At 36.9% G+C, this 9,817-nt stretch overlaps 2 protein-coding genes across 6 annotated transcripts; one reads left to right on the forward strand and one right to left on the reverse strand.

The window, feature by feature from the left end:
• Positions 1–294: 294 nt before the first annotated feature.
• Positions 295–2,148, reverse strand: LOC112274999 (uncharacterized). The gene is made up of 4 exons (XM_090246205.1): positions 2,137–2,148; positions 1,771–2,026; positions 1,513–1,574; positions 295–698 (listed from the first exon to the last, which is right to left on the reverse strand). Exons 1-4 carry the CDS (start codon positions 2,146–2,148, stop codon positions 573–575), a joined length of 456 nt encoding a protein of 151 aa, XP_090102331.1. The 3' UTR covers positions 295–572.
• On the forward strand, positions 1,977–6,745 carry LOC112275366 (uncharacterized). Of its 5 annotated transcripts, XR_016500155.1 has the most exons (6): positions 2,166–2,450; positions 2,761–3,378; positions 3,566–3,927; positions 4,185–4,813; positions 5,475–5,983; positions 6,256–6,745. XR_016500155.1 is itself a non-coding variant. In XM_024505691.3 (5 exons), the coding sequence occupies exons 3-5, from the start codon at positions 2,803–2,805 to the stop codon at positions 4,678–4,680; spliced, it is 1,434 nt and encodes a 477-aa protein (XP_024361459.1). In that variant the 5' UTR covers positions 2,094–2,231; positions 2,366–2,450; positions 2,756–2,802; the 3' UTR covers positions 4,681–5,100. The 5 variants fall into 5 exon arrangements, 4 of the variants coding, with proteins under 4 accessions (XP_090102450.1, XP_024361459.1, XP_024361458.1 ...); XM_024505691.3 differs by lacking the exons at positions 5,475–5,983; positions 6,256–6,745 and having other exon boundaries at positions 2,094–2,231; positions 2,366–2,450; positions 2,756–3,378; positions 4,185–5,100; XM_024505690.3 differs by lacking the exons at positions 5,475–5,983; positions 6,256–6,745 and having other exon boundaries at positions 2,094–2,231; positions 2,366–2,450; positions 4,185–5,100.
• The last annotated feature ends 3,072 nt before the right edge of the window (positions 6,746–9,817 follow it).

Below are 9,817 nucleotides of genomic sequence, written 5' to 3' on the forward strand. Positions count from 1 at the left end.
AATATAAAAACATATTAATTTTGACTTGATTGAACAAGCATATAACTTATCCAATGGAATTTTTTATATTAACTGCTTTAAGTAAAGTATCTTGAGTCAACAGTAATACAGTTCGTGTGATTGAATGCATGTATTATTTGACACATACATTTGAAGAATCAAGTTCTTTTTATGGTTGGATGTTTGATACATGTCTATTTTTATTATTCGATTTATGTGCTTATCTTATTGCTGCAGAACCTTGCAATATAGCTGATCCATAAATTAATCTTTTGATTAATTGAGACAAAACAAAAAAGTATCCAAGTCAAAAATATGCATATAAAAAATGCATCTCCAAAAACATGGCCTTTGATATCCTATTTCCAAATTGGATGTAGAAGAAAATAAATATTTAAAATCTGTTTCCATCCAAATGAATATTTTGGGCAAGTCCAAAAATAGATTCTATATGTCCACTTAAGTCCATCCCTTACTGTGCAAACAAATCTCTACAATACACGTAATATATACAACTATATATATTAAAGGAAGGTCTCTACCCCTTCAAATGACAATCTATTACACAGTATTTATTTGTAGGTCAACTTGGGAGGTGCATCTACGAGACCCCAAAAACATAAATTAATCAACAACCACCAGTTGCAATTAACAATTAAGAGCTCAAGATGGTCATCTGCATCCATACTATTTCTTACCTACACACAAGCACACGTAAATAAGAAGAATATACTTTGGACTTAACAATGAGAATTCTGTTCAAGTTAAAGTTGATGAAGGAAATTAACTGTTTGAGACGCATGAAGTAGCAATGAACTTTGTAACAAACCTTACTGGTCATTTCATTGCACAAGTTGAAAACAAAACATTTGCAAGGAACTTCCGACTTTAACTTCAACTTCTGGCTTTAAAAATAGATTCAACCCATGATCAGTGTCTTAGAAGTAGATGCAATAGAATATAAATTAACAACTTTTAGACAACCTTCATGCCTTTGGCCATAACAATGCTTTAAGCCATATTCATCAAATTCCAAACCTGAAGTTCACGTAAGGTACTTTTTATGATGAACACTGCTTGGTGGTATGTCATCTAAAACTTAATTCATATTCATTTTCAGTTTCTTGAGTACAAAACCAACAGCAAAAAGCAGAAAATGAAAAAATCAAATAAAAATTTCGGTTGTGTATCCTATCCTGACAATTAGATAAAGTTAAAGAAATAGACATCGTTGATTAACACATAAAAAAACGCACCATGCTACACAATCAAATGATAAACAGCAAAAGAATACAAGACCCTCATGATGTATGAGACACTTTTATACTATGATCATCTTCCAAAGTGAACTACTTTCTCTTATGACTGACTAAGTATTAATCTGATTTCGATTGTCTTTGTATTTCGAACTATTTTTTCAATACTGCATACAACACTCTTAAAAACTTAATGTTTTTTTTCGCTTGCAATAACCAACTTCAAAAATCAGTGGTGTCGTAAGGATTTTTTTACCTTGTTGTTTGTCGTTGCTTCACGTTGTTGAAGGAGATAGAATGTTTCGTGTCGTTTCCATTCTAATGCAAAAAAATTGTCGAAGCCTGTATGTAAAAGAGTGAAGAAAATCGCTATCTAGGGTACACATTAAACCTTAAAATTTTCACATCCACGTGGGCAGGTTCAACTGGTAACGCAAGAGGATTGGAACTAGTTGAAAGCCGAAAACCCTGAATCTAGTGGATATGGCGGCTACAGCGATGAGAGATGCAATACCTGCAAGGAAGACAAACGCGAACCTCGTGTGGATAAAATCAATCTGTTGCAGAACCCAGAGCAGATAAAAGCACAGATAGCCCCAAGAGTAGCAGCCGAGGGTGGGAACTGGAAGGCGATGCTCGAACCGGATTTTGCCTCGACTAGCAATACGCTGAAATAGCGTCTCGAAGTCCCTCAAAACATTCGAAATGGGGTGTTGAGGGAGCTGGGTGGTCGAGGGAAGAAGGTGGTGGGCAACTGGCTGACCCGGTTTCTAAACCATAGTCGAGACATGGGTTCCTTCAACCGGACTTCGCCGGATGGCAACCGGAGTTGATTGATGCGTTCATCCAATCGCTCCGTCGGGAGTTAATTCTTCGAAACCTCGCACACCATGGAGCAATTTTGTTTACACCGAATCGAGTTGCGGAGGGTTTCAGCATAATACAATAATCTCGGAAGCTTTGAAGAACTAAAAAGTATTCCCGTGTCCAGGGAACGTCGCATGGGCTGAACTGGAGGCTTTAGCTTTGCGTGGATGCTATGTTGCTTGTATGGAGACGTCCCAGTGCCATCCAACAACTCTTATGCATTTTGTTGCACTGTGCAACAGAGCAGAACGGAGGTATTGTAGACATTCAGGAGGACGAGGAACTCACTGTGTGCTTCTTCTATTACTGGCATTGGAGCTTCTCTGTGTAGGTTACCTTGACTCAAACCTTGTACAAGCACCACTTGTGTATTGCCGTCTTTTAAGAGTGTCGTGAGGATTGTGCAATTCTCTACGTTTTCTGCGCTTTTATTTATTTATTTTTTCAACCCTATTTCTTTTGAATATTGAGTAGGAGCTGCGTCTCTGGGAATGTCTTGCAATTGAGCGTAAAGAGTGATGATGCACAATCGGCCTGGATATTTTTGATGAGCTGTTTGGGTAATTGGAAATCGGCTGTGGGAGTTGATTGAATTGATCATGTAGCACTGCATGCTAAGAAGAGAGTGTCAGTGTAGGTTGAGTGGCGATCTGGAAATTGAGTTGGAGATTTGCAAGCCATGGAGGTGAGCATGGAGCTACACGCGGTGAACAGGAAAAAATTGCTATCAAGGATGAGTGACCAGGTCAAATCGATGGGTCAACCTGTGAATGGTGTGATCCTGCTCCAAGGAGGCGACGAGTGCACACGTTACTGCACTGACCACACTCCCCTGTTCAGACAGGAGAGTTACTTCGCCTACTTGTTTGGTGTGAAAGAGCCTGGTTTCTTTGGAACCCTGGATTTGTCCAACGGGAAATCAGCCTTGTATTGTCCACGACTTGACCCCGAGTACGCCGTGTGGCTTGGGGAAATTCAACCTCCCTCACATTTCAAAGACCTATATGGTGTAGACGAGGTGCACTACGTCGACGAGCTTGTTGAGGTTTTAAACAAATCCCGAGCTGGGGTTTCCAGTTGGCTGCTTTACCTTCTATATGGGAAAAACAGTGACAGTGGTAATTTCTCCCAACCTGCTCAATTCGAGGGTATCGAGGACTTTGCTGTTGATAAGGAGGTACTGCATCCCGTGTTGAGCGAATGCCGCGTGCACAAATCTAAACTTGAAATTGATTTGATGCGCTACGTTTGTAAGGTACGTTCGAACTACCAGAGGATCACTTTTATAACGATGAGAGCAATTTAGAGGTTGAGGGTATTCTCAATTTTTTGGGTGCCAAAATGTACATTTGTACACTTGTACGATTTTCAATTCGTTGCTGGTCTTCTGGTCTTCTAATGTTGGGTTGTGATCCTTATGCGTCCGATTGGTCAATGTCCAGGTCAGTTCGGCAGCCCACATCCAAGTGATGCAGGAATGTAAACCAGGCATGCGAGAGTACCAGCTTGAAGCTATCTTTCTGCACCATGTGTATCGTTATGGAGGATGTCGTCATTGCTCTTACACTTGTATTTGTGCCACTGGGACCAACAGCTCCGTTCTTCATTATGGCCATGCTGCAGCACCCAATGACAGGCTTCTGGAAAACGGCGACATGGCACTGCTTGACATGGGTGCCGAGTATCACTTTTATGGTTCGGATATCACCTGCTCCTTCCCAGTGAATGGAACTTTTACCGACAATCAGAAGGTTGTGTATACTGCGGTTCTAAAGGCACAAAACGCCGTCATACGTGCAATCAGGTAATTGAGTGAATTATTTTGCATCCAACTCCTCTTAGGTTACATGTCATCTTAGAGTCATCATCGTCTGTTGTGATTAGTTATGCGTGCATTGCTTAAGTCATAGCACTGTGATGAAATTGAGAATTTTAAATGATCTCGGTATCTGCTGTATGTTTGGATCCTTGCTAAGACAAAATAGTAAGGAAGTTTTTGTCTTTAACTTTGAAGTTCCTAAGACTCAGCTAATGCAAATAAGACTATGTTGCTACAAACAGGCCAGGAGTGAGCTGGGTGGATCTTCACAAATTGGCCGAGTCTTGCATCCTTGAGACTCTGAAAGAGAACGGAGTGCTTCAAGGGGATGTACAAGCAATGATGGAGAGCCGACTGGGTGCTATATTTATGCCCCATGGGCTTGGTCATTTCCTGGGGCTTGATACTCATGACACAGGTGGCTATCCTGCAGGAACAGAACGGATCAACTCACCAGGCCTGAAGTCCTTGCGAACAGTTCGAATCCTGGAGGAGGGTATGGTGGTTACTGTTGAACCTGGGTGCTATTTCATTGAAGCACTCCTGGTCCCTGCCTTGGAGGACCCTGCCCAGCGCAATTTCTTCGTGGAGCCGGCGCTTGAAGTGTTCCGTCACACTGGCGGTGTGAGGCTGGAAGATGATATTCTGGTCACTGCCAATGGGTGTGAAAATCTCACCATTTGTCCCCGTGAAATTGAGGATGTTGAGGCTGTCATGAAAGGAAGTTGGCCAATGTAATTGCCTGAGATTCCGGATTGAGGAACGGCAGATGTCTATATCTCCAGGCAAGACAACTGGGTCGTGAAGGAGGTGAACAACTTGGGGCTTCTCGAGCAAACAGTCTGCTACTCCATGTTCAAAGTATTATAGGGTGAGTCACGGATGCTCTCAGCTACTGGTTTCAGGTGAGGGCATTATCGATATCATAAAGATCCTGTGAGTAATTTATAGCTAACGACCGAGGAGGTTGTAGTAGTTAAGTGGATGAAAGCTGCAGGAACGGATTGATTAAGTCACAGACCCAGTTAAAGGCGGGTCCTTTCGTGAAGTTGCAGTAATGTATTCTCTCGCACCTGATTTGATGAGTAAGACTGCGGGGTGTCCTACATTGTCTAATAATTTAGTGAAGCTTCGTGTTAATGGCTTGACATTCAAGGACTTTTTGTCTTAGTTGATTCCATTTTGAATGGATATGCTTTGAGCCGGATTGCACTCTGTCGGCATTGAAACGTTTTGATATGGCTCCAATTTAGCTGGACTGGTTAGCAGTCGAGATGGGGGATTGTTGGTGGGCGTGACCATGCTCAAGGCGAGTGGTAAACTAGAAACAGCGCATCAGTACTTTGTTGTGAATAATTTCCATATGCTTGCCAGTGAACACTCATTTTTAGCTCCATCAAGATGTCGTGTTGTTCTGAACTGCTGGTTTGGCTGCGAATTAAAGATGACAGGCCTTTCCTTGTAACATCTTCTCAGGGCTGTAGGCTCCATGAGAGTTACTTGTAACCCACGACTGTCCCTTTACTGTGTAGATCTGTGACAAACTCATGCTTTGAGACAATCTGTCTGTTTTACGACAGCCAGTGACTCAGTAGCTTCCTAGTACGACTATGACAACGAGGCCTTGGCTGCTATCTGGTATACCATCTGTACTAGATACAATTTTCTATCTCTATGATTACCCACTTGGATGTGAACGATGGACATTGGAGCTTTAGGTGAGCGATACAGAAAAAAATTACTCCTCCGAATGTTTGGAATGTTCTATGATGGGCATTTTTTGTGACTCAGGAACTGTAGTACATGTGGAAATGGATTGTCATAGCCCAGATGGTGCTAGCTTTATCTGGAACGACCATTGCAAAAAAGTGAGCAAGTTCATAGGAAAGAGCTGAATTGAGTAAAATTCTGGACCATGATCACATTATTGAGCAACAGAGAGAAAGGCAGCATCTTCTTTTTGATGTGGCAGGGTAGGTTGGAAGTCATATTTAATTAAGCCTGGTACTGTCATGTGGTCATGGGTTTCTTCTCTAGCCAGGTACGAGTTTGTACTCAACTTTGCCACCCCCAACTGACTTTGTTGAGAACCAAGTATATATTCAAACCTACCTGACTTAAATACTTGTTTTTAAAGGGTATTTCCAGTCGGTTTTAGATGATGCACTGGTTAGCAATTTGCTGGTAATTAAATGAAGAATTCTGAAAGCCGCAAACAAGTAACACAGGATGCTAGCTGGTAGAGTAACTGTGTTGCGTTGGGTGTTGCTACAGTAAAATAGGTTTTATATCTGACATCAGGTTGTTTTGTAGGTGTCTTTTCTTAGGTGTGCATCATCGTTACCTGTGGAGGAGGCACTTCTAGTTTGGAAACAATTCTTAGAAACCCGGAATCGTTGTGGAGGGAGCCGCTGATGTATAGACCTTCACGACTGATTATCAAGGACTTGTGTATTAGAGTCACTTCCAAGTACCTCACCAGACAGACAGCAGGGTACCTCGTGTATTGGAAAGTGATCTCTGGCCACGAGTCACAACAATCCAACAGACAACCTCGAACTTACAGCTTCAAATAGTGGCTTGTGATCCAACGACTAAAGCCACCCCCCCGTGTTCATGCAGTAAATGTTGTTATAATTCTAAGGGGTCCTTTTTTTTTTAAGTATGAGATGGACCCCATATTTCTACGTTTCTCTCATTTAGTTTCTTGTTAGGATTCTTTTTTTCTTCTTCTGAACGATAAATGATTAAATGTTGGAAACGATATTTTCATTTCTTGGAATGAAGATCTATCATTATTACAGTTTCTTGTTTAGCAATTCATGTTCTCTTTCTTATTATGAAGTTTTTTAAACGCACGTGTAGATTTGTTAATCTACATGTCTAGGCGTTTTGCTATAGTGTAGTAGTTGTGTTTTTGGTAGTTGAACTTTAATAGAAGCTCCTAAACAACAAATAACCTAGTTCTTCTGATTGTGAGAAATCTGTGTCTGGTCCAAATATGTATATAAAACGATGTGCCCTGTCACAGTTCAAAACCGAAGGCATCGAATCACCGTTTTGTACAGGAGCAACCTTTTGCATGGATAAGACGACAAGTGTCGTGACCTCAGGTTCTTTATTCCTTTCTCTTTCTTTTTTAAAAAATAGAACAAACTGAGAGACATCTTCAAAGTTGATGATGATGATGATTATCATATTATGTGGCTGCCTATTACCGGGTGTGTACCTGGACACTTGCTTGGCAAGTCACGTCTTGACAAGCTTCTCCGTTGTATCACGGCAAGCCAATCACCGGCTTTGCCTCACAAGCCTGCCAGATAAATAATCCTCAGAATAGAAGATAGAATAGCGAGCATAGAATAGAATAGAGTGAGAGATAGAGAGAGAGAGAGAGAGAGAGAGAGAGAGAGAGATTGACCTTGTTTCCTCCAAATGCAAGGATTTGTTTTGTGTTCTAGAAAAGGGGTTTTTTATGTGAGCTGGGTCTTGTTTGGGGAACCCACCTTTTGAGGTTTGCAAAGGGGCGGAAACTGTGCCCAACCCATGGATTCCATCTGAGGTGTCCACTTGCGGCCCTTGTTCCGTGTGGAATCTGGTCCTGGGGAACCAAACAAGTTGGTGATGGTGTTTCATCTTTGCTCCATGGCACCAAACTCCTCCATTCTTCACAAGGGAAGGTGCAACTGGGGAAACATGAAAGCAGTCGAGAAAAAGAAGAGAAAAAAGGCTCATGGATCTTTCATGCAGGAGGCTCTTTCAACCATGTTAAAAAAATAAAAATAAAAATAAAATAAAAATTAAGATAAAATAAATTGAGATAAAAAGATTGAGAAAAAAAGGAAAGAAGGGAAATGAAGAAAAAAAGAGAGAAAGAAGGAAAATTGAAACCTCATCTCATGAGTGAGGGGATAATGCCTCTGCAAATTGTAAATATATGTCATTTGTTACTAGCTCCACCTTGATTAAGAACTTTTTTATTCTAATTAAGTGCATATGGTTCAAACTCTTGTCTTTGTTTCTGTCTTTCATCACTCAGTCATTCATGTGATTATTTTAAAAATGAATTAGGTTGAGGTTTTGGTAAGATCTAACATTGTGATGTATGAATTTGAACAAATACTTGTAGATGTGGATTTGAAGTATTTGCAATAGGCATGTTTAACTAAAGCTGGAATTTTAATAGTTTAAATTATCATAGATCATAAAATCAAAGAAATCAGAATATCTTCAATATGTTTGTACTACCAAAGACTAAGAGGAATGACATTAAATTGTACTTTGATGGTGCAAAATTATGAATCAATCTAAAAACAATAATTAGAAATTTGCAAAATGATGGACTTGGTAAATTCCAAATTTATTTATTTTTATTCGAAAATGCACCTTTCTCTAAGTTTTTATTTTCTATGATCATTGTTATTATCTGATTTTTTTAACAACCCAACAAAACATATTATTTAAGTGGTGAATATTTGCATTCTATTTTATAATAATAATTTTGTAACTGTGGATTTATAACTGATTTGTTATTAATGCAGTATTTGATACTTTTGATCGCATTCATTGAATCACAATTGATTGGCTTTCAAAGTCACTAGTAAATGCCTTGTTCTAAATATGTGTTATTATTATAAATATTTTGGATTCTTTATAACTTTTATCAATTTAATCAAGAGTAAAAACAAAATAAAATAAATTAACATTACAAAATTAGTAAATTAAAAATTTTAAATTTGGAAAATAAATAATAAATCAAGTTTGAAAGGTTTAGTATACTTAGTTTTTTTTGTACTTGGCAATGTAAAATTTAAAATTCTCAGTTGCTTGTTTAACTAAACTTATTATTTTCTTAAATCTAACAAACAATATATACCATATTATATATATTTTTAAATATAAGAATAATTAAATTGCATTAAAATATCAAAATTTTATACCCAATTGACATCCTTAAGTATAAGAGTGGTAATTAAGGCTTTTAATTTTAAAAAAAATAATTTGATACTATTATAGAGAAATTATATTCTATAATTAAAAATAAGAGTAATTTTGTGTATATGTATATATACAAATATATAATTTTAAAAAATTACTCAAATATGTCCTTTGAAATTATTTGTTTATAATATAATTGTTATTATTTCTATAAAAAAATTATGTATTTTATAAGAAGATAAAATAAACTATTCTTTTTATTAATAATTAAATATTTTATATTAATAAATTAATAAAAAAAATTAATAAATTAATAAAAATAAATGAATAAAAATATTTTTATATTTTTAGTATTTTATAAATAAATTTTATTCTTTTTATTTTTCAAATAAATTTTAATTAAGATTACGTATAAGTTCACTTGCATTGATCAACACTAAAAAAAGAGTTTTTTTTAGAATAATCCTAATTGATACATGTATAAATAATGATATTATAATAAAGTTATTTTATTATAATATCATTATTTATACATGTAAAGATAAAAAAGAGTTTTTTTTAGAATAGTCCTAATTGATACATGTCCAATATTTCCTAATACAGTTTATATAGATTTTAGTTGCATATTTGGCTCTAAAAAGTACATATTATTTTAAGGTATAAGTTTTAAGATCTGAAAACTAATTTTTTTTAAGGTTTCAAAAGTATTTTTTTCTAAAATATTATTCTGTAAATAATATATTTATTATGTACATGCAAGAAGGAAAGGCATGAGATTGTCTATAAATAATGATATTATATTAAAGTCATTTGTAGTTCTTAAAAATAAATTAGATGTATGCCAATTTATATAGTCTTTAATTTTTTATTTTTAGTAATTTAAATATTTTTTTAATTAAATATTTTATTTTTAATTAATTACATAGTTTTAAATACT

The sequence above is a fragment of the Physcomitrium patens genome, chromosome 22, assembly GCF_059467195.1.
Source record: "Physcomitrium patens ecotype Gransden chromosome 22, ASM5946719v1, whole genome shotgun sequence".
NCBI lineage: Eukaryota > Viridiplantae > Streptophyta > Bryopsida > Funariales > Funariaceae > Physcomitrium > Physcomitrium patens.

Coding starts and splice junctions, on each gene's coding strand:
- LOC112274999 (XM_090246205.1), bottom strand. Junction 1,575..1,770: donor CGCGTTTGTCTTCCTTGCAG/GTATTGCATCTC, acceptor TTTTTGCATTAG/AATGGAAACGACACGAAACA. Junction 699..1,512: donor AAGCAACGACAAACAACAAG/GTAAAAAAATCC, acceptor GCTTGTGTGTAG/GTAAGAAATAGTATGGATGC.
- LOC112275366 (XM_090246324.1), top strand. CDS start 2,803: ATGGAGGTGAGCATGGAGCTACACGCGGTGAACAGGAAAAAATTGCTA. Junction 3,379..3,565: donor TGATGCGCTACGTTTGTAAG/GTACGTTCGAAC, acceptor GTCAATGTCCAG/GTCAGTTCGGCAGCCCACAT. Junction 3,928..4,184: donor GCCGTCATACGTGCAATCAG/GTAATTGAGTGA, acceptor TGCTACAAACAG/GCCAGGAGTGAGCTGGGTGG.